Source organism: Pristiophorus japonicus, chromosome 5 (assembly GCF_044704955.1).
Source record: "Pristiophorus japonicus isolate sPriJap1 chromosome 5, sPriJap1.hap1, whole genome shotgun sequence".
Lineage (NCBI taxonomy): Eukaryota > Metazoa > Chordata > Chondrichthyes > Pristiophoridae > Pristiophorus > Pristiophorus japonicus.
This window is the reverse complement of record NC_091981.1, coordinates 223,332,992-223,357,944: the sequence shown is the minus strand read 5'-3', so window position 1 is coordinate 223,357,944 and position 24,953 is coordinate 223,332,992. Positions and strand designations below refer to the sequence as shown.

Here is a 24,953-nt window from a genome sequence, read left to right as displayed (position 1 = left end):
CTTCGCTTTTTGCACTTGTGATGCACAACGTCAGGATCTTTAAATTCTTGTGGTACAGTTTCATGTTCACAGCTTTTATTGTGGAGGGCGAGGCGTCTCTTCTTAAGCCCCCCTGCTTGCAGAATTCTCCAGGGATACCATCCATACCGACTGCTTTTCCATGCGACTTTTGCTTTATCATAAATTCAATCTCAGCAATATCAGCTGAGATGGCAACGCTGTCTTGCACAAATAGTTGCGGTATGCCATTTATCATGTCAGCAGACACTGCCTTGGGACAGTTGGAGGCTTGGTTGGAATAGATGGCCCAGTGTTTCAAGATTTATGCTAGGACATTGAGCAACTTACTGCCATCTTCACTCAAGGTTTTTGGTCTGTAGGGCTTGCCGGTCCGGTCCCATTCTCTGTCCCCATTCTCCCAGTCTGATCACATTCTCTGTCCCTGGGATCGATCTCTCTCTCGATCTCTCTCTCGATCTCTCTCTCGATCTCTCTCTCTCTCTCTCTCTCTCTCTCTCTCTCTGAACCGGGGACCGAGAATGGGACCGGACAGCCCCTTCGGGCGGGGTTGGAGATAAGTTGCTGCTATATGTTTTTCAATTCTTTCAGTGTGTCCGGGCATCTGCTGCGCTGTTTCCCTTGCCTGCGCTGATTTCCTTAACTCTAGGGAAGGTTTTTTCTGGAGAGGCCATATACGCTGGCCTAAGCAGAACTGGAGTAACTCTCAGCTGGCCAAACTTCCCTAAATGGCCAGAAATGGCGTAGGTGGCTGGTTACACCCTTTAGCTGAAAAAAAAACTGACTTAAAAAAATCATCACTAACTGAGTTACACTGGTGCAAGTTGATTGGGGAAACTGTTTTTTCAACTTAGATCAAAAACAGCAGCCTGCTCCAAAAAAATGGTGCAAATCACTGAGGAAAATTGAGCCCCTAGACTTTGAGCAAAACTTGAGCTGGAGAGATTGATCTCACGAGCCTATGTCAAATAATCAAGGAGGTGTATAACAGTGCAGTGGTGTTACAAGAATATCACCGGTCATCTGTAGCACAGCCCTGGCACTAGGGTATGGTCACTTTGGCCATAACTAGGTTCAGTCCATGGATATTCATCCTGGCTCCTCGTATCATGCTACATTCGTGCCTACTAGACCTCTCATTGAGGCGCTCTTCATCAGTGGGCAATAGTGTGTATAGCGGGAGTGTGAAACCGGTTACCACACAGAACCTCTCTCACTAGAATCCACTCCATGTCCAGGTTTCTCAGTTGTCACACACCGGGACATCATGTAACAACTAGACAGTAATGCTACATCTGATGAAAGGTCACCGACCTGAAACGTTAACTCTGTTTCTCTCTCCACAGATGCTGCCTGACCTGCTGAGTATTCCCAGCATTTTTTGTTTTTATTTAAGATTTCCAGCAGTGTTTTGCTTTTGCGCTACAGTCAGTGTTCTACCTGAGAATGAATACCATAGACTGTTCAATGATAAAATGGTAGAAAGCTTTAGGACTCGGATCATTGCACTGCTGCTGTTCAATGGAAGAGAAATTAAGCTGTTGGGGATAGAAACTTTGAGACCAATAAAAAGTACAGCATTGAGCTTTAAACAAAGTGATAAAATAAAGCAGGCCTGTTAAAGGTACTGGAGTTATTCAACATATGCAACTTGTGACAAGACCATTATAATAATGGATGATTCTTTGAAATTCATTAAACAAGATTTAGCAACCAAGTATTAGGATGCTTTCTAGGAGGAGACAAGCTAGAAGGCACCCTGCAACTACAAATTGATCCCAAAGTTTAACCTACATAGTTTCCATGAAGAAATCTCTCGCTGTAAAGTAACTTGTCAGGAAACCCTTTTAGCAGAATACAGATAGTTGTAAATATCCTTCAGAGTCTCTCTGGTTTAGAAGGAATTTCAGAGATTTCATGAGGAACTTTGAAAATCTGGAGGGAGTTGTTAGTGGGCTGAATGATATGGATCACGATCAGAAACTAGAAGCGGTGACAACATAAAAAGGAAGTGAAATCTGTGCACCATTTACTCTGTGAAAATGGACTGATACCAGAACCTGCTGATGCAGAGATTGTAATTAAGGTGCCTCCTTCAGTTGTCAAACAAGATCGCTGCAGATTTCTTGGGAATGAATAACAACCTGCATTAGTTTGCTCCAAAGCGGTTAAGTAATTTCAGAAAACAGAGAGTAGGAATAAACGGATCATTTCCGGGTTGGCAGGCTGTAACTAGTGGGATACCGCAAGAATCAGTGCTTGGGCCTCAACTATTCATAATCTATATCAATGATTTGGATGAGAGGACCAAATGTAATATATCCAAGTTTGCTGATGATACAAAGCTAGAAACATAGAAACATAGAAAATAGGTGCAGGAGTAGGCCATTCAGCCCTTCGAGTCTGCACTGCCATTCAATGAGTTCATGGCTGAACATGCAACTTCAGTACCCCATTCCTGCTTTCTCGCCATACCCCTTGATTCCCCCTAGTAGTAAGGACTACATCTAACTCCTTTTTGAATATATTTAGTGAATTGGCCTCAACAACTTTCTGTGGTAGAGAATTCCACAGGTTCACCACTCTCTGGATGAAGAAGTTTCTCCTCATCTCGGTCCTAAATGGCTTACCTCTTATCCTTAGACTGTGACCCCTGGTTCTGGACTTCCTCAACATTGGGAACATTCTTCCTGCATCTAACCTGTCTAAACCCATCAGAATTTTAAACGTTTCTATGAGATCCCCTCTCATTCTTCTGAACTCCAGTGAATACAAGCCCAGTTGATCCAGTCTTTCTTGATATGTCAGTCCTGCCATCCTGGGAATCAGTCTGGTGAACCTTCGCTGCACTCCCTCAATAGCAAGAATGTCCTTCCTCAAGTTGAATGGCCTTTATTACAAGAGGATTTGAGTATAAGAGTAAAGATGTCTTACTGCAATTATATAGGGCCCTAGTGAGACCACACCTGGAATATTGTGTGCAGTTTACATAAGGAAGGATAGACTTGCCATAGAGGGAGTGCAACGAAGGTTCACCAGACTGATTCCTGGGATGGGGGGATTGTCCTATGAGGAGAGATTGAGTGGACTAGGACTATATTCGCTAGAGTTTAGAAGAATGAGAGGTGATCTCATTGAAACATACAAAACTCTTACAGGGCTTGACAGAACAGATGCAAGGAGGTTGTTTCCCCTAGCTGGCGAGTCTAGAACCAGTGATCAGAGTCTCAGAATAAGGGTTGGCCATTTAGGACTGAGATGAGAAGAAATGTCTTCACACAGAGGGTGGTGAATCTTTGGCATTCTCTATCCCAGAGGGCGATGGAAGCTCAGTCGTTCAGTATATTCAAGACAGAGGTTGATTGACTTTTGGATATTAAAGGAATCCAGTGATATGGGGATAGTGCAGGAAAGTGGCGTTGAGGTAGAAGATCAGCCGTGATCTCATTGAATGGGGGAGCAGGCTCGAGGGGCCAAATGGCCTACTCCTGCTTCTAATCCTTATGTTCTTAATTGCTCTTCTTTGTGATCTACTGAAGAAAGAAGATGACCTTATATGGGATCTACCATGAAAAGTGTCTATAAGATCAAGAGGATCATCTCTGAAGCACAACACTGTGACATTAACAAGAATATTACACTACCCTTCAACGCACTTGAAAGACAACTGGGAGTATGTTTCTTGCCCTCAAATCTACCACCAAGCTCATGTTCTACAGGGCTGTAATAATACCCGCCCTCCTGTATGGATCTGAGGCATGGATGATATATAGAAGGCTCCACAAGCTCCTGCAAATCCCCTGGGAGGACAGGCGCACCAACATCAGTGTCCTCGACCAAGCTAACATCCCCAGTATTGAAGCACTGACCACACTCGATCAGCTTCGCTGGGCAGGCCACATAGTCTGCATGCCAGATACGAGATACCCTAAGCAAAGCTTTATGCGGAGCTCCTTCATGGTAAATGAGCCCCAGGTGGGCAGCGGAAACGTTGCAAGGACACCCTCAAAGCCTCCCTGGTAAAGTGCGACATCACCACTGACACCTGGGAGACCCTGGCCGAAGACCGCCCAAGGTGGAGAAAGTGCATCCGGGAGGGCATTGACCTCTGAGTCTCAACGCAAAGAGCGTGAAGAGGTCAAGCGCAGGCAGCGGAAGGAGCGCGCGGCAAACCAGCCCCACCCACCCCTTCCCTCGACGAATGTCTGTCCCACCTGTGACAGGGTCTGTAGCTCTTGTATTGGACTGTTCAGCCATTAAAGAACTCACTTTGGGAGTGGAAGCAAGTCTTCCTCGATTCCGAGGGACTGCCTCTGATGATGACCATGCACATAATTCTTCCAGCTGCATGTTTGAATCTCTGCAATCAGGTTTCCTTCTCTGCACAGCATTGAAATGGCCTTAGTTAGAATGACAAATTATATCCTATGTGACTGTACAAATGGGTATTATCCTTCCTTGTCTTTCTTGACCTTCTGCAGCCTTTGACATAGTCGACCACACCATCCTCCTCCAGTGTCTCTCCTCTGTTGTGCAGCTCAGTAGGACTGCCCTCACTCTTGCCTATCCAATTGTAGCCAGAGCATCTCAGCAATAGATACTCTTCCAGCCCACACCATTACCTCTGGAGTCCTCCAAGGATCTATCTTTGGCCCCAGTCTCTTCCTCATCTACATACTGTGATACCATCAGCTTCCACATGTACACCCCATATCCACACCATTCATTCTGTTAACCTCCATAGATTGAACCAGTTGTTTAAAAATCCAAGCTGAGCTTCCAACCATGTATCCTCTCCATTTCAAAGATCACCTACTTCCACCTCTAACATTACCTACCTCCACTCCTGCCTTAAAATTGCAGAAGTGAATGATTTGGATTGATGAAGGGAATTCAGTAGATGTGATGTATATAGATTTTCAGAAGGCATTTAATTAAAGGGCTTACCAGAGGCTTGTTTGTAAAATTCAGGCATATGCTACAAGAGGAAATGTAAGAGCATGGATAGAAAGATGGGTGGTGTTCAGATGGAGGAGGGTTGGAAATGTGTGCCTCAGGGGTCAGTGCTGGGTCTATTTTTCCTGTTGATATATAATTGATTTGGAAATGAGCCTAAGGAATAAAAATTTGAAAGTTGCTGATTACAAAAAAGTAGAGGGTTTGACAAATAAGAGAGGAAGTCTGTCAAAGATTTACATAAGAACATAAGAAATAGGAACAGGAGTAGGCCATACGACCCCTCGAGCCTGGTCCGCCATTCAATAAGATCATGGACTCAGCTCCACTTCCCCGCCCTCTCCCCATAACCTCTTATCCCCTTATCGTTTAAGAAACTGTCTATTTCTGTCTTAAATTTATTCAATGACCCAGCTTCCACAGCTCTGAGGCAGCAAATTCCACAGATTTCTCCTCATCTCTGTTTTAAATGGGCGGCCCCTTATTCTAAGATCATGCCCTCTAGTTCTAGTCTCCCCCATCAGTGGAAACATCCTCTCTGCATCCACCTTGTCAAGCCCCCTCATAATCTTATATGTTTGGATAAGATCACCTCTCATTCTTCTGAATTCCAATGAGTAGAGGCCCAACCTACTCAACCTTTCCTCATAAGTCAACCCCCTCAACCCCGGAATCAACCTAGTGAGCCTTCTCTGAACTGCCTCCAAAGCAAGTAAGTACCAAAACTGCACGTAGTATTCCAGGTGTGGCCTCACCAATACCCTGTACAGCTGTAACAAGACTTCCCTGCTTTTATACTCCATCCCCTTTGCAATAAATGCCAAGATACCATTGGCCTTCCTGATCACTTGCTGTACCTGCATACTAACCTTTTGTGTTTCATGCACAAATACCCCCAGGTCTCGCTGTACTGCGACACTTTGCAATCTTTCTCCATTTAAATAATAACTTGCTCTTTGATTTTTTTTCTGCCAAAGTGCATGACCTCACACTTTCCAACATTATACTCCATCTGCCAAATTTTTGCCCACTCACTTAGCCTGTCTATGTCCTTTTGCAGATTTTTTGTGCCCTCCTCACATTTCTTTTCCTCCCATCTTTGTATCGTCAGCAAACTTGGCTACGTTACACTCAGTCCCTTCTTCCAAGTCATTAATATAGATTGTAAATAGTTTCAGGAAGACATGGCCATAATTTTGCCTACCTGGGCAGGTCCGGTGCTGCCGGTGTCCGTGGCGGGTCGCGACCCCGCTGCTGGCTCCATCCCACTGTAGAAGATGAATTTATCTTAATGAGGCATATTAAGCCCACGTAACCTGGCCCAATGAGATGGAGTGGATCTGGTGATGTCATTCAAGACACGTTTTCAGCTAGGATCCTCAAAGGGACCATGGCCGTTTACATTGAACATTTAATCTAACAAAGTGGGTTTTAAATCTTTACTCTACAATAATATAACAAAAGTTCTATATTACTGGCAAATAAATATTTAAATAATATTATCATTAAGTAATATGATGCCATCTACAAATATGATCAGGAACATAATTTTAAAAAGTACATTAATTGGGAAGTTATTGGCACTTTAGTCACAAATCTATAGACTGTTGTATCAGTAACTGGTACAAATAAAAGATGTGCTTGTATATGTGATATATATATAATTAAGCAGATTTTAAATGTAATTGTACAGGGGTGGAGTTATAATTTTATGCAAGATCAACAGAAGAACTGCGGAAACCCTGGCAAACAGTGTAAATGGTGTTTATATGTTTCTAGGATTTCTGCAACTCTTCCGTTGAAGTTAACAATGGACAAGTGAGCGAACCTCCACAGAAATTCACCCCCAAAGTTTCAGATTGCAAAATTACAGTTGTTATATTCATGGACTGAAAGCAAATTGAACCAGTGGAATGAGTGATGAGAATGAAATTGTTACGGTTGATGAGATGATTTATCTGTAACTGGACAATCGCAGTATACTATGAGAAAAACCTGACCAGAAACAACACACAAATTTTTTTAAATGGTATATGTAATTTTTTTATAGTGCAGATCAATTCACTGCAATTACTGATGATTTGGAAGGCAACAGCCGAGAATGGGCAGTGAAAAATGTCTTCCCCTCACCATCCAGGGTAGGATGGGAGCCTTCAGCACTCGCATCCCTTCAGGAATTAATATTTACCAGCTTTTCAAGTAGAACAGAATCTTCAATGTTAGCTGATGTAATCAACATATTTTTATTTTGGTTTGTTTTTCATGCTGTCAAGTAATCAGCTGGAGCAATGGCCACGGAACTCACGCCTCAGGTTCACTGACGTGGATCCCAAGCTGCGTGAATCCCGTGGCATTGCAGGGAAATTTAAAAAGTAAGTGAAAAAAGGCTCTTGCATGCCTATAAACTACCTGATAATGATCGCAATTAGGTCCACGTGCTGCCAGTCAGTTCAGCTCCACGATGACGGACGCGCCTGTGGGAAAGCCACGTGGGAGCGAGATGACCCGCTGTCAAAAATAACAACTTTCCCACCCAACGCATCACTGATCTCACCTGCTATCTGTAAAGTCCTGTCCCCTCAGTACAGATTCATACGAGGCATGTAGTGAAGTCAAGGTCACTCTGGACCTGCACCTTTATTTCACAGCTCTGGAATGCTGCACTTGCCTGAGACCTGTCCTTATATACCTGTCTCTTGCAAGTGCACCCCTGGTGGTAAGGTATGCTGGTGGTTACAGGTCATATCTTATTACAGTCATGTATAGCATGTTAGGATACAGTTATATATAATAATGTAAGGTACATGACACTATCACCCTGGAAAATTCAGCCCATAGATTGGGTAGCAGATTATGTGGACAAATAGAAGACATATTTTAATGTGGATAAGTGCGACTTTATAGATTTTGGAAGAAAAAACAATGAATAAGAACATAAGAAATAGGAACAGGAGTAGGCCATACGGCCACTCGAGCCTGCTCAGCCATTCAATAAGATCATGGCTGATCTGATCATGGACTCAGCTCCACTTTCCCGTCTGCTCCCTAATCCCCTTATCGTTTAAGAAACTGTCTATTTCTGTCTTAAATTTATTCAATGTCCCAGTTTCCACAGCTTTCTGAGGCAGCAAATTCCATGATTTACAACCCTCTGAGAGAAGAAATTTCTCCTCATCTCAGTTTTAAATGGGTGACCCCTTATTCTAAGATCATGCCCCCTAGTTCTAGTCTCCCCCATCAGTGGAAACATCCTCTCTGCATCCACCTTGTCAAGAGCCCTCATAATCTTAGGAAATGCAAGGATATATTTAATAGAAAGATACTGAAGCATATGGAAGAACAGAGACCTCGGAATTGAAATACATAATTCCCTGAAAGTATGAGTGGTAGCTAAAGCCATAGAAAAGGCAAGGAGGTGCAAACAACTTTCAGATCACAGTTGACTGTTCTTCCATGTGCCAGCCCTGTGCTGCAAGGTCACTGCAGCATATGGCTCCACTTTGCTGACCTCGATCCTACGAAGACAGGTGTAATGTCTGTAGCGCCACACTGTGGACGCCTGTGCTCTTTAGTAAAGAGCAGGTCACCTGACCAGCAGGGGATGATTCCGGAACCTGCAGCCATCTTAGAGGTTGTGTGTTGTGGGCTTCCCTGAAGATATCACAACAGGTATCTATGTAATTTATGCCAGAGCCTGCAGAAGTGGTCGGCATCTTGTCATGCACGATAATCAGGCCGCCTTTCATGCAGTTTAAAATATATATATAGTTATTTGTTCATATGGTGTGGGCATCGCTGGCAAGGCCAGCATTTATTGCCCATGAGAAGGTGGTGATGAGTCACCTTCTTGAACCGCTGCAGTCCGTGTGTTGAAGGTACTCTCGCAGTGCTGACTTTGTTGTAGCGGTTTGGTACAACAGAATGGCTTGCTAGGCCATTTCAGAGGGCAGTTAAGAATCAACCACATGCTGTGAGTCTGGAGTCACATATAGGTCAGACTGGGAAAGGACAGCAGATTTCCTTCCCCAAAGGGGCATTAGTGAACCTGTTGGTCACCATACTAGCTTTTTAATTCCAAATGTATTTAATTAACTGAATTTAAATTCCCCCAGCTGTCATGGTGGGATTTGAACTCATTTCTCTGGATTACTAGCCCAGTAACATAACCACTATGCTACCATGCTATGCTACAATGCCATGCAGAGCATGACATGCTGTGATTGGGGTGCTTCTGAAGAACACTCCGGCCTTGACATCTTGTAATGATGCCCCCCAGGTGTCTGTTGGCACAGCTTCCTTTGGGAAAAGGAGAGTCCAATCGAACCATGTCTGCCAAAGCAAGGTTATTCCACCTTTCGCTGCATCTGTGGAGCTGTAGATGCTGGTGGAAGAGCAAACCTCTTTGGCAGCCTGATTTGGCTGGCAACATTTTGCTGCATCATCTTGTTCCTCCTAAAACACCGGCTCTGACACTTTAAATGAATGCCTACTGGTGCCATTAAAGGGAGTTGGACATAAAGAATTCACTCCAATGTTTCTATCGGGTATGGCGAGAAAGCAGGAAGGGGGTACTGAAGTTTCATGTTCAGCCATGAACTCATTGAATGGCGGTGCAGGCTCCAAGGGCTGAATGGCCTGCTCCTGCACCTATTTTCTATGTCTATGTCTATGGCGCAAATGCGAAGGAAAGCCTGAATGCCAGCAAATGAAAAAGCTATCAAGAGGCACCCAGAAAAGGCCTAAACATCTGTGAACCTTTCAAAAACCTTCCCACTTGAAGGTCTGTCCTAATGCCTCACTCCTACAAAATTTCCTGGGTGTCCAGCATGCCCGCCATTGGCAAAATGGAACTGCACTCACCCTGCACCTTTTGCATATTCTTCAGAGGGTGGTTGGCTTCTCCCATACTAGATCCAAATATGAGTACCGAAACAAGGTGGGCCATTTTCGATGACTGAATCTGTTTTATAACCCTGTTTGTATTGTGACAGGAAAAAAAAAGCAAGTAACATGATGCATCATGTTTGTCTTCATCCTAGCTCAACAGGTAGCTTTACCAGTAATTTACTTTGATAAATGACGTGTGATTGTAGCTAGTTAAGCTCCAGCAGTACTCATGTGCACAACTGGGAGGCCCTAAGCCTTGGCTATGTTAATCTGCACCTAAGTTTCCTGGATTGACCTAAGTAAGATGTGTCCTTACAGAAAGCGTGCACTCCCTTCTGAGCAACCAGAAACCCAACGGATGGGTGTAGTTTATCTGTAACTTGAATTAAAGATGTTAGACATGGTGATGGGTATATATGCATGCATGTATCAGGCATCTGGCTGAACGAAATATAAATATCAATTCCGACTGTGGTAAGTTGTGAACTTTAATTGAATAAATGTGGTAAGTTGTGGGCTTGCCCCAGGAAAACATCCAAAAAAACTGCTGGACTGTCTTAAAAGCTCGACTGATTCACTAACGTCCTTCGGGGCAAGAACCTGCTTTTCCTAGCCAGTATGGCCTACTCCAGTCCTACACTATGTAGTTGATGCTTAATACCCTCAGGCCAACTAGGGGTGGGTAATAAACACTGCCTTGCTAGCGTCGCCTACATTCTAGGAACACATTTTTTGGAAAAAAGCCAGGCCTTCTCCAGTCTGACCATGATGTTCTGATAAACATTAACTTTCTGCTTCAGGTGATGATGAACCTGCTGTGCATTTCCAGTGTTTTATTTTAGTTAAGATATCCAACATATACAATTTTCCTTCACTAATTAGTCCCCAAATTTAACATATTGGTAACAGACTGGGAAAAACTTGGAAAACTTGGAATTTGGTAAAAGATTTTACTGTTAATAAATTGATGACATAATTAGTAATTTATCCTGAATCCTTTAACGGAAATCATCCCAACTGTGGCAGGTTGATTTTGAGAAGCAGGCGCTGCATAGGATTTGAATATATCTCTATGTGATTATAAAAAGAATAATATAACTGTGCTACTGTGTCTTTGCCTTGAAAAATAATAGTACGATATTATTGTATTATTCTTATTTAGTTTCGCTATGCAGATTGTGTCGACAAACTGCTGATGGTGCTGGGTAGTGTTGCTGCTTTGCTTCACGGAGCTGGCTTTCCTCTCATGATCATAGTGTTCGGAGAAATGACTGACGGCTTTGTTCAAGATTCAATTATAAGTAAGTTACCAAATAAATGTTCAACTTTACCTTTGAAAGCACTATTGAATCTCATTACTTTTAATGACTCCTTTATGTAAATAGGCAGTGGCTCTTTTCTGGGCTCTGTACATGGAACTGCACAAATGACTGAACAAAGTTTTTCTGTAGCAAATGGCAAAGGTGACCTAACAATGTAATGTTGCTATTTAGAGAGGAACTACGGTGCTACATCAAATTTAGTACAGTATAATTTAACCCTTTGTGCACACCTTGGACAACTTGATTTATCCAGACATTCTATTGTTGTGTACTACTAATCAGTTTACTTGCACATTGTTGGAGCCTCTTTCAGTTTGGTTATGTAAAAATGCACCAGAAGATACTTTAATACAGTAACAGTAATGTTGGTGCCATTGCACACACAAGCTAAAAGTCACTTGCATTTGACTTTTTGGCTGCTGACTCAACATAAACCGGTCAGATTTTCTTTTAGATGGTCGGTGAGGAAGATCCATTTTTTACTGGGGCTCCTGGTCACTGCTGGTTTTATTGGGGCTAGTAAATGCACTGCTGCAGCATGTCGTCAGCCCACTCAACATTTTTTGCATTATTCTCATTGCATCACAGCTTAGGTACTCTGTGCATCCTTGTTCTTGACCCCTTAACTACTAGAACCAGTCTGCTTCTAACTAGCCTATCTTATCCTTTAATAATTAAAAAAAACTTCTATTATATCGCTCTGTAATCTGCGTTATTTTAATGAAAAAAGATCATCACAGACTGTGGGGTAGAAATTGGACCTCTTTGCGCTCATTTTGCAGGCATAAAATAGGCACAGCGAGGGCCAATTTTGGAAACCAACGTCCCACATCCAAAGTATGCCTGAAAGACGTCTGACTCGATATTTGATCGAGCCATTATTTAGGCACACTGACGGCTTCCTAACACAGATGTTGGGCCCCTTAGATTTGTAAATGAGGGGCCTGATGCTGGTTTTCGGCCCCCTCAGTAAAAGCGGATAATGATGAGCGAGGCCGGAGCCAGGCCTGCTCCGCTCAGGATTCTGCAGCGGCTTCTCCAGCCTAAGCAGCAGTCGGTAGCAAAAGGTAATTTTTGTTTTTTAAAAATATTTCAAAATGAATTCCTGTGGAGCCAGGAGGAGCAGAGGTCTCCCATGACTCCACAGTACTTCTGATTGTCTCCCACCCCCCTCCATTGGCACTCCACCCCCTCTCCGGGATTTACTTTTGGGAGCACTACCAACGAGACAAGTAGCCTGACATTGTTCGTCTTTAAATTGGCGAGCTGCCTGTGGAGATGTAACGGATGCTGGCAGCTCACCCAAATAATAATATTAATGAGGCACGCGACCTCATTTTGGGGTGGTGCCGGTTAGGGTGCGTATTCCATGCATGGAGATCATTTCAGGTCCAAAAAAAGGCCTAAAGAAATTAAGCCCCAGTGAGTCAAACATACACTACGATGACCTTTAACTTTCTTACTATGATCTTGCATCATTGCATATATTAAAAAATAAGGAAAAGGTTTGTATCAGCTGGTTGAACTTAGATGTGACCATAACTGACTTATCTATGTCGTGACTATGGTTTGTATGTATGTGCAGAGGTGACAGGAAATAGTGTGGCTTGATTTTTATGAGTCGAAGTTCCCCTTGTAAAATGATACAGCACGCATAATAAAACTGTGATAAACTGCCTCAATGGCTTAAAAAGTTTAGTCAGTTTTGAACAGATAAATAGTGCAGGTCCCAGGTTCAATCCCCAGTCTGTGCTGAGTTAGCTGATTTCAGTCAGGGTAGTAAAAGGGGAGCCAGAATGGGCTATGGTAACCCTGGGTTAGGAAGAGGAAGAATATGACTCCTGCTACTTCAGCAGCCATTCCACTTCCTCCCACTTCCCGCCCCCCCCGCCCCCCCCCCCTCTGCAGAAAGCTCCCGGGATCACATGAGGATACATCACCAACGGTCCACCTAAAATATTTCAATGGCGTTGATCCAGGGAAATTCACAGAGTCAGCACCAGTTCACAGCACTGAAGTGCTGGCCTGCCATACCTCTGGTGCAAGAAAACAAAGTGGCTAGGATATTGGAACCAAGAATAAGGTACAATATGGATTCATGAGGCTGATGCCAGGGATGAGAAGGTACAGGGCTGGATCTTGATTTTCACCGCCTGGGCGTTAATCTGGCGTAACGAATTCTCGTCCTTTCTAGATCCAGCTAATTTCCATTCCAATGATTTCAATGGAAATTATGGGCCCAAGTTTCGGGCCGCGCCTAGAACGGCGCAGCCCCAACCTGGACGCCCGTTTGTCGCGCCACAAAGTGCGCCTAAAAAAAACTTCCAAATTCTCCGGCTCCCTGCTGGTCCTCTGGCCCTCGGCGTGGCGCAGCACGAGCTGTAGGGGGCGGAGCCAGGTCCCTGCGCTGAAAACAGTGCCGGGTCCTCTGCACATGCGCGCTATAGTGGGCGCGCATGTGCAGTAGCTCCAGGCACCCAAAACTGTGTGGGAGGGGCCCGAAGCACGCAGCCCTGGCCCAATGGCCTCACTGGGGCTGCGTGAATAAGGCTGCCTCCCACGCCCAGCTCCTGCTTCCTCCGAACCCGACCCGACCCGACTTGACTCCCGCTCCCATCCCCCCCCACCCACCGGACCGCCCCCCCCCCCCCCCCCGTGACCCGACCTCCACTTCCCCCGCTCCCGACCTTTCCCCCCCCCCCCCCCACCGACCGACTTCCGCTCCCGACCGATCTCCCCTCTCCCGCCCCCGACCGATCTCCCTCCCCCGCCCCCCCGACCGATCTCCGCCCCCGATCCGCGCTCCCGACCCCCCCCCCCCCCCCGGACCCGACGCCACCTATTGTAAATCCGGTAAATCTAAGCTCGAAGTCTTGGGCCCGGCCGGGCTCGGCCCGTTCAGCCTCCCTCTCTTTTCTTTCTCTCTCTCTCTCTCTCTCTCTCTCTCTCTCTCTCTCTCTCTCTCTCTCTCTCTCTCTCTCTTCCCCCCTTCTCTCCCCCTTCCCCTCCCTCCCTTCTCTTCCTCCCGCCCCTCGCTCCCTCCCTTCTCTCACCCCCTCCCCTCCCTCCCTTCTCTCCCCCCTCCCCTCCCTCCTCCTCTCCACCCTCTCTCCCCTACCTCATTTCTCACCCCCCCCCTCCCCTCACTTCTCACCCCCCTCCCTTCTCACCTCCCTCCCCTCCCTCCCTTCTCTCCCCCCCACCCCCTCTCCCCCACTACACCACCCCTCCTCCTCCACCCCCTTTCCCCATCCTCCCCCTCCCCTCCACCACTCGCTGTCCAAAACACAGACACTGACAGACAGAGAGTGCGAGACACAGACAGACAGACAGACAGAGAGATAGAGACACTGACAGAGACACACTGGGGGCTTCCCAGCATGCTGTTGGAGGGCTCCCGGTGCTGCAGTCAGTAAGTAGAAAATGTTTTATTTATTGATTTTTAACAAAATGATTTCTTATTAATTTTTTTGATTTTATTGGTTGATTTATTGATGTTTTTAATCATTTATTATTGATGATGGCTCTTTATTTGTAAAACTGAAGTGTTTAATGTTTGTAAACTTTCCTTTAAACCCCCCTCCCCCCATTCCCTATGCCTGATTTATAACCTACGCCTGATTTTCTAAAGTGTAGACAAGGTTTTTTCGAGCCTACAAAAATCTTCACTTACTCCATTCTAAGTTAGTTTGGAATAAGTTTTCACTGCCGAAACTTTGAAAACAGACGTAAGTGGCCGGACACGCCCCCCTTTTGAAAAAAAATTCTGTTCCAAAGTGAAACTGTTCTAACTGACTAGAACTGGAGCAAACTAAATGCCGAGAATTTGAATTTCTAAGATACTCCGTTCTACACCAGTTGCTCCAAAAAATCAGGAGCAACTGAGGCCAAAACTCGGGCCCAAAATGAGCAGGTTCTATAAAGGGCAGGCCATCTGCTTCGCACAATTGCTACCCAAGTGGCGAAGATGAAAATTTACCTCATAGTTATGATGATAAAACAAAATAGAACCATGTTTTTTCAAAACAGAGAAAGGTAAGTGGGAATCTAATAATTATTAATACATTTAAAAGAGTAAATAGTTAGAGATTAATTACATTAGTCAGGTAAGAAGGGAGCATAAATCCAGAATTAGTAAAAGAAGTATAAAAGGAGAGTTGAAGGATTTTTTTCACACAGGTTTATTTGAATATGGAATGCTTTACCACAAATTACTCTTGAAACTAAGTTCATAAAAAGAGAATCTTGCGCTGGAAATTTCTTCGGAGTTCTCCTGGTCAGGCACAGTAACTTCGGTGAATATCAGCGGAAACTCCATTTACATGCCTATCGGTTACGGTGGCCAATTAGGAAAACCTCCAAGGAAATTCCCATTGTAGAAGAAGGGAGCAAGAAAAAAAAGTGAAATGGAATCACAGCCAGCCCTGTGTATGCATGAAATGTTCAGCCCTCTCAGTGAAGTACAGCGGACAGACTGTACATTACAAAACTAAATGATGGAGAATTTTGCTCACTCTACTGCGACCAATATATAAATGCATATTAATTATTAATATTTCTCTTTTTCAAGCAACTTTCCAATTTGCTGTTGAAAGAATCTATGAACTCTGCTTCAACAATGATTAGGGGCTGAGAGTTCCACATTTGAACTATTCTCTGTGTTAAGAATTGTTTTCTGACTTATTCATTAATTTTTTTTGTGATGACCTTAAATTTGGGCCTTCTTGTTACCATCTCACCATCGAGTGGAAACAATCTATTACTATTTACTGTTTTATAACCTTTCCCTATGGATCAGTATATGAAAGGCCTGCGAGGAGTGTCGTCAAGTTTCAGTCTATAACTAGCCATACTGTCAGTTCATGGTAGTTGCAGATGCCCTTGCAGCAGATGACACAGCTTTGCCTCTGATAATCCAGAGCCCAGGAAGACAGTCATTGGCAGGTAGATATGTCAGGGCCTGCTGAAATGGTGGGTGGCATCTTGGTAGATATGGCCAAACAGGCAGGGCTAACTTTGGACCACCCTCCCATTTAAAAAAAAAAAAAAATTGTTCATGGGATGTGGGTGTCGCTGGCAAGGCCAACATTTATTGCCCATCCCTAATTGCCCTTAAGAAGGTGGTGGTACAACTGAGTGGCCATTTCAGAGGACAGTTAAGAGCCAACCACATTGCTGTGGGTCTGGGGTTATATATATATAGGCCAGGCCAAGTAAGGACGATAGATTTCCGTTCCTGCAAGACATTAGTGAGCCAGATGGGTTTTTACGACAATCTGATAGTTTCAACGTCACATACTAGCTTTTTAAAAATTCCACATTTATTTAATTAACTGAATTTAAATTCCCCAGATGATGTGGTGGTATTTTAACTTGCGTCTCCAGATCATTAGAAACATAGAAAATAGGTGCAGGAGCAGGCCATTCGGCCCTTCGAGCCTACACCGCCATTCAATATGATGAACGGCTGATCATGCAACTTCAGTACCCTACTCCCGCCTTCTCTCCATACCCGCTAATCCCCTTAGCCGTAAGGGCCACATCTAACTCCCTCTTGAATATATCCAACGAACTGGACTCAACAACTTTCTGTGGTAGAGAATTCCACAGGTTCACCATTCTCTGGGTGAAAAAATTTCTCCTCATCTCGGTGCTAAATGGCTTACCCCTTATCCTTAGACAGTGACCCCTGGTTCTGGACTTCCCCAACATCGGGAACATTCTTCCTGCATCTAACCTGTCCAGTCCCGTCAGAATTTTATATGTTTCTATGAGATATCCTCTCATCCTTCTGAATTCCAGTGAATATAAGCCTAGCCGATCCCAGTTTTTCTTCATATGTCAGTCCTGCCATCCCGGGAATTAGTCTGGTGAACCTTTGCTGCACTCCCTCAATAGCAAGCACATCCTTCCTCAGATTAGGAGACCAAAACTGCATACACTACTCAAGATGTGGTCTCACCAAGGCCTGCAGTACTCACAACTGCAGTAAGACCTCCCTGCTCCAAAACTCAAATCCTCTCATGATGAAGGCCAGCATGTCATTTGCTTTCTTTACTGCTTGCTGTACCTGCATGCCTACCTTCAGTGACTGGTGTACCATGACACCCAGGTCTCGTTGCACCTCCCCTTTTACTAATCTGTCACCATTCAGATAATAATCTGTCTTCCTGTTTTTGCCACAAAAGTGGATAACCTCATATTTATCCATATTATGCTGCATCTGCCATGCATTTGCCCATTCATCTAACCTGTCCAAGTCACCCTGCAGCCTCTTAGCATCCTCCTCACAGCTCACACTGCCACCCAGCTAAGTGTCATCTGCAAACATAGGGCCCAAGTTTCGAGCCGCGCCTAGAAGGGCGCAGTCCTGACCTGGACGCTCGTTTTTCACGCCACAAAGTGCGCCTAAAAAAAACCCTCCGTATTCTCCACCTCCCTGCAGGTCCTCTGGCCCTCGGCGCAGCGCAGCAGGAACTGTAGGGGGCGGAGCTAGGTCCCTGCGCAGAAAACAGTGTCGGGACCTCTGCACATGCGCTACAGTGGGCACACATGTGCAGTTGCTCCAGGCGCCCAAAACTGTGTGGGAGGGGCCGAAGCACGCAGCCCCTAGCCCTGGCCCAATGGCCTCACTGGAGCTGCGTGAATAAGGCTCCTCCCACGGCCAGCTCCTGCTTCCTCCCGACCCGACTCCCGCTTCCCGCCTCCGGGCCGGACCCGACACCGACCCGACTCCTGCTCCCCACCCCCCCCCCGCCCCCGGACCCAACCCGACCCGACCCCCCGGACTGGACCCGACCCCGACCCCGACCCCGACTCCCGCCTCCGGACCCGACACCGACCCCGACCCGACTCCCGCTCCCCCCCCCCCCCCCCCCCCCTGCCCCTGGACTGGATCCGACCTGACCTCCCTCCCCCCGACCTGACCTCCCTCTCCCTCCCTCCCCCCCGAACCAAACCGAACCGACCTCCCTCCCACCATCCCCCCGACCCGACCCGACCCAACGCCACCGATCTGTAAATCTGGAAGTCTCGGGCCCAGCCCGTTCAGCCTCCCCCACCCAATCTCTTTCCTCCCCTCCAATCTCCTTCCCCCCCCCCACCAATCTCCTTCCCACCCCCCCCAATCTCCTTCCCCCCCCCTCGCCAATCTCCTTCCCCCCACCCCCATCTCCTTCCCCCCCCCAATCTCCTTCCCTCCCCCCAACCTCCTTCCCCCCCCCCAATCTCCTTCCTCCCTCCCCCTTCTCCGCCATCCCTCCCCCTTCTCCGCCATCCCTCCCCCTTCTCCGCCATCCCTCCCCCTTCTCCGCCATCCCTCCCCCTTCTCCGCCATCCCTCCCCCTTCTCCGCCATCCCTCCCCCTTCTCCGCCATCCCTCCCCCTTCTCCGCCATCCCTCCCCCTTCTCCGCCATCCCTCCCCCTTCTCCGCCATCCCTCCCCCTTCTCCGCCATCCCTCCCCCTTCTCCGCCATCCCTCCCCCTTCTCCCCATTCCTCACCCTTCTCCCCCATCCCTCCCCCTTCTCCCCCATCCCTCCCCCTTCTCCCCCATCCCTCCCCCTTCTCCCCCATCCCTCCTCCTTCTCCCCATCCCTCCGCCATCCCTCCCCATCCCTCTCTCCCGCTACCCCCCCTCCCCCTCCCCTCGCTGTCAGAAACACAGACACTGACAGACAGAGAATGAGAGACACTGACAGACACACACTGGGGGGGAGCATCCCAGCACGCTGTTGGAGGGCTCCCGGTGCTGCAGTCGGTAAGTTGAAAATGCTTTATTGATATTTAAAAAAAAAAATTCTTATTAATTTTTTTTGATTGATTTATTGGTTGATTTATTGATGTATTTATCATTTATTATTGATGATGGCTCTTTATTTGTAAAACTGAAGTGTTTAATGTTTGTAAACTTCCCTTTAAACCACCCCCCCCCCCACCATTCCCTACGCCTGATTTGTAACCTACGCCTGATTTTCTAAAGTGTAGACAAGGTTTTTTCGAGCGTACAAAAATCTTCACTTACTCCATTCTAAGTTAGTTTGGAGTAAGTTTTCACTGACGAAACCCTAAAATTCCTCAGGGGTAACTCAGCAAGAGGTCCGGTGAAACCCAACAGAAAATGGTAGGGTTTCGGTTACATTGGGACTCCACTATTTCTGGCATCTTGCGAGCAGCCATGTATGTGCGGAACCTCTGCTGTCCCTTTGACACATGGCTGCTTGCCTGGTCTGGATCCCTGAACACTGAGCAATTAAAAAAAAAAGGATTGATCTCCTTGGCTGAGGAGGTCTCTCCATTGGTTCTGGCAAGGTGGGTAAGGGGTTGGGCAACCTCACCACACCCCCTCCTCCCGAAAGGTAGCCAGGCACTGGATTTTGTAGCTGGATAGGGAAAACAAATGTCAGAGATTTGCCTGTAGTGGCACAATTGCCCAGTGCTCACATGAAAATTTGGTTCTGTCCCCCTGACTCCGCAAACCTCGGCAGTGTCATTGCTGGAGGATACCATGGAGGTGTAAGCATTTGGATCATGGCCTGTGGATTTTGGGGCCAGAGTATTTTTCCTTATAATTGATTTAATTTAACAACAGCAAAATAATTAGTTGAATTTTGATGCAAACAGCGTCAAATGATCCCTTCAATTAGCTCACCTGATTATCACCTGTGTTCTGTTGACAGGTAGAACAGCTCCAATTAGCGCACCCGATTTATCGCCTGTGTTGTGTTGACAATTCCAACAGCTCCTATTAGTTCTCCTGAGTATCGCCTGTATTATTCTGTACAACTTGACTTCCTCTTGTCATGATTTTGTCACATTTTTTGTGTCAACAATTTTCCACCCCTACCCCATTCTCAGTCTCATTCACATTCCACTGCCAAAGATCACTGCAATAGTAGGAGGCTGCTGCAGGTAGAAAAAGTAATAAAAACAGAAATGGAAGACAATTTCACTTTATTTCACTCCAAATGCCTAACATCTAAACCTGACCACACTCCCCAGACCCTAACCCTGCCCTGCCCTGCCCTCCCCATTCCCCACTCAGCTCTACCGGTGATGCCTGGGCCTTGGTACAATTATCCCCCGCTCAGAGATTGCTTTTTATCTCAATTCCACCGTGTAAAGCCAAAGGAGATTAACTAATCGTTGGAGAATAACAAGCTATTGCTTGCCTCCTGGCTGGCTGTAAGTGAAATGGCCGCCCAGGTTAACATATGTAGATGTTTTAAGTTTAAAAAATTATTCATCCTGTACTTCAGTTTTTCTAATAACTGTATTGTTCATGCTTGATATTTATTTGATGATCACTTCCAACTATGTCACTAACTAGAACATTATGCTTGCCAGAAAATTCAACACTGAATATAACCATCGGGACAGAGACACTGGAGGAGCAGATGACAAGGTATTTAACATTTCAAAAGTGAATACGTTTTAAGTGCTACTGTGACCGGGCTGCAGATGGCTTTATCCAGGTTTTCTAGTTATTACTTCAGAATTGCTTACAGAATTTAAATTTGCTTGCTCCTGAAGTATTTCACTGTACACCATCGTCTGTAAAAATAACAGTTTGTAAATATATTTTGTAGAATGATGCATTATTAAGTAGGTACAATTTGAACTAAAACTGTATGGCATATATGGAGAGAAAAATTGATTTGGGATTTTGTTTAGATTTAGTTTTGAAAGAGTATGTTGATGAAAAAGTTTTTTTATTTACTTGTTACTAAAATAAAATGTAAATACATCATAATAGTTAATTGGTGATTTTAGTTGATTACAATTGGCTACAGGATCTCTGGAATAGGGAAAATTAACCATCGCTCACGTTCCTGATTGCTTTCTGATGATTCCTGCTAGAACAACACAGGTGCGGACATTTGGGTAAAAGTAGGATTGGAGGCATTTGTGATTTCACCATCTAGCAAACAATGAATCATCTCATACTCAGTGCCTCGGCCCAGAAGAATTGTCATTTGGATGGTGAACATAAGAAATAGGAGCAAGAGTAGTCTATTTGGCCCCTTGAGCCTGCTCCGCCATTTAATTTCCCAATTCTCTGGCCACCCACTAATCTTGGCAACATTGTATGCTGTTGTTTTCAATTTGATACCATCCTTTACTTCCTTAGTTCGCCACGGATGGTTCTCCCTTCTCTTAAAGTCATTCCTTCTGACTGGATTATATTTTTGTTGAGAGTTAAGAAATATATCCTTAAATGTGTGCCAGTGCTCATCAACCATCTTACACTTCAATCTATTTTCTCTTTGAGGTGCCATAGCAAGAGTTAGCAGGTGGGGAAGGGGGTGGAATTTTCAACTTTGCCACCTGGGTGGTAACCTGGCAGAGTGGATCTCCTACACTTTATAAAATCTCCCATGCTTTATAAAACCCACCCAATTTTAATTCCATTAATTTCAATGGAACAAACATCGGGCAGGTTCTACAAAGGGCGGGTAGTCCTCTTTTCCAAGTTACCACCCAGGCAGCAAAGTTGAAAATTACCCCCAGCATCTCTGGGGGCTGGGCCGTTGGAAGTCGAAAAGCGAGGAATGGAAATTATTCATAAATAACTTCACAGTTAAGAGTTTTAAATGCCATTTATTGACTAAATGCCTAAAGCCAAAGTTTTAATATCAAGAGAGCTTTTTTTTTTCTTCCTTATTTGCAGATTTTCCTATTACTATTGTGGGATAGGGCTGGCTGTTATGATTGCTGCCTATATGCAGATCACCTTCTGGTCACTGGCTGCAGCAAAGCAGACAAAGAAGATAAGACGGTCCTTTTTTCATGCGGTATTGCGTCAGGAGATAGGATGGTTTGATGTCAGTCAGGCTGGAGAGCTTAACACCCGTCTAACTGAGTGAGTGATCACAAATGCAGACTTTAATGATACCCAGATATATAAGTAAATATATATGTGTTGTCATTTGACTTATTTATATGTCATCTGTGCTCAATCAGATGTATCTATTTTGCAATGGCAGCCTAAATTATGGAGAAATTTTGCCATGAATTTATAAACTGGATTTAAATTTCTCTTGGATTGCAACGTGAATAATTATTCTAATTAGTTACTTTTTTGTACTCACAAAGGTGAGTTAGTGCTGATGAATGGAATACTTTTCTACTTAGAGCAATAAGTGATTTAATTTGGTGAGGCAGGAGGGGAGAAGAAGGAAATAAAATAAGGAAAATGTTACAGCAACAAGATTGCTTGAATACTACATGGCTCAGTGAGATAACACAATGGCCTGTAATTTTCAGCTCCTACGGGCGCGTAGGAGGTGTGTACGCACCCATAAGAGCCATGCAAGTTCCGGCATGCGCGAAAACCCGGAACTTGCGATCTATCAAGAATCTTCTTGACGGATCATCCACATCCCCTGGAAAAGGGCATGCGCGGGCGGAGAGTTGGGTGCATAGAGGCCCAGGAGCGCAAGGCCAAGAACATCAGGTAGATTCGTACATTTTTTGATGGTCGAAGGCATCCGTCCGCAGCAAGCCTCCACCTATAAATTGACGTTTCTATGAGATCCCCTCTCATTCTTCTTAATTCCAGTGAGCATAAGCCTAGCCGATCCAGTCTTTCCTTATATGTCAGCCCTACCATCCCGGGAATCAGTCTGGTGAACCTTCGCTGCACTCCCTCAATAGCAAGCACGTCCTTCCTCAGATTAGGAGACCAAAACTGAACACAGTATTCAAGGTGTGGTCTCACCAAGGCCCTGTACAATTGCAGCAAGACCTCCTTGCTCCTATACTCAAATCCCCTCGCTAAGAAGGCCAACATGCATTTGCTTTCTTTACTGCCTGCTGTACCTGCATGCCTACCTTCAATGACTGATGTACCATGACACCTAGGTCTCGTTGCACCTCCCCTTTTACTAACCTGTCACCATTCAGATAATAATCTGCCTTCCTTTTTTTGCCACCAAAGTGGATAACCTCACATTTATCCACATTATACTGCATCTGCCATGCCTTTGCCCACTCACCTAACCTGTCCAAGTCCCCCTGCAGCCTCCTAGCATCCTCCTCGCAGCTCGCACTGCCACCCAGCTTAGTGTCATCTGTAAACTTGGAGATATTACATTCAGTTCGTTCATCTAAATCATTAATGTATATTGTAAATAGCTGGGGTCCCAGCACTGAACCTTGCAGTACCCCACTAGTCACTGCCTGCCATTCTGAAACAGACTCGTTTATTCTTACTTTTTGCTTCCTGTCTGCCAACCATTTCTCTATCCACGTCAATACATTACCCCTAATACCATGTGCCTTAATTTTGCACACTAATCTCTTGTGTGGAACCTTGTCAAAAGCCTTTTGAAAGTCCAAATACACCACATCCACTGGTTCTCCCTTATCCACTCTACTAGTTTGATCCTCAAAAACCTCTAGAAGATTTGTCAAGCATGATTTCCCTTTCATAAATCCATGCTGACTTAGACCGATCCTGTCACTGCTTTCCAAATGCGCTGCTATTACATCTTTAATAACTGACTCCGGCATTTTCTCCACCACCCATGTCAGGCTAACCGGACTATAATTTCCTGTTTTCTCTCCCTCCTTTTTTTAAAAAAAGTGGGGTTGCATTAGCTACCCTCCAATCCATAGGAACTGATCCAGAGTCCATGGAATGTTGGAAAATGATCACCAATGCATCTATTTCTAGGGCCACTTCTTTAAGTACTCTGGGATGCAGACGATCAGGCCCTGGGGATTTATCGGCCTTTGGTCCCTTCAATTTCCCTAACACCATTTCCTGACTAATAAGGATTTCCCTCAGTTCCCCCTTCTCGCTAGACCATCGGTCCCCTAGTATTATCAGGAGGTTATTCATGTTTTCCTTAGTGAAGACAGATCCAAAGTATTTGTTCAATTGGTCTGCCATTTCCTTGTTCCCCATTATGGATTCCTCTGATTCTGACTGCAAGGGACCTACATTAGTCTTAACTAATCTTTTTCTCTTCACTTATCTATAGAATCTTTTGCAGTCAGTTTTTATGTTCCCTGCAAGCTTACTCTCATACTCTATTTCCCCCCTCCTAATTAAACCCTTAGTCCTCCTCTGCTGAATTCTAAATTTCTCCCAGTCCTCAGGTTTGCTGCTTTATCTGGCCAATTTATATGCCTCTTCCTTGGATTTAACACTTTCCCTAATTTCCCTTGTTAGCCACGGTTGAGCCACCTTCCCTTTTTTATTTTTCCGCCACAGAGGGATGTACAATTGTTGTAGTTCATCCATGTGATCTTTAAATGTCTGCCATTGCCTATCCACCGTCAACCCTTTTAAGTATCAATCGCCAGTCTATCCTAGCCAATTCACCCCAATACCCTTGGGGCTCCCTAAGTTTTAGCTCTGTCAATCTGCACCTAAGCTGTCTGGTCTTAGAAAGTGGGATATGTCCCTACAGGACATATTGGGCAAACGGAAATCCGACAGGTGGATGTAGATTTCTCAGTAATTTAACTTGGAGACTCTTAAACATAGTGTTGAGTTTCATTCATGTCAGTTACCCAGCTGACAAAAAAATAGACAGCCCCCCTCCCCGAGTCCCAATAACAAAGGAACCATGTGTCTCAGATACTATTTTATCATCCAGGTCTATACTTAACTGGAGACTTTCAATCCTATTCTCCATAAATATTTATCCAACTTTTTAAAGGCATTAAAAAACATTGTCTAATCTCAAGTCTCAATAGAGGGTTGTTCAGTTTAAGCATGTTCTCTAGTTCTGTGCTCACTGTTTAAGTCAAATACAAAAC

At 45.1% G+C, this 24,953-nt stretch overlaps 1 protein-coding gene across 1 annotated transcript in view; it reads left to right on the top strand.

Annotated features, from left to right (window-relative positions):
* Positions 1–4,237: 4,237 nt before the first annotated feature.
* abcb4 (ATP-binding cassette, sub-family B (MDR/TAP), member 4) overlaps positions 4,238–24,953 on the top strand; it is a gene marked incomplete at its 5' end in the record, with an annotated part of 136,652 nt that continues 115,936 nt past the window's right edge. The window contains 5 exons of the mRNA XM_070880061.1: positions 4,238–4,255; positions 11,024–11,162; positions 18,226–18,228; positions 20,529–20,586; positions 21,853–22,044. Of these exons, the coding sequence (XP_070736162.1) occupies positions 4,238–4,255; positions 11,024–11,162; positions 18,226–18,228; positions 20,529–20,586; positions 21,853–22,044 (410 nt within the window). The remainder of the gene's footprint in view (positions 4,256–11,023; positions 11,163–18,225; positions 18,229–20,528; positions 20,587–21,852; positions 22,045–24,953) is intronic.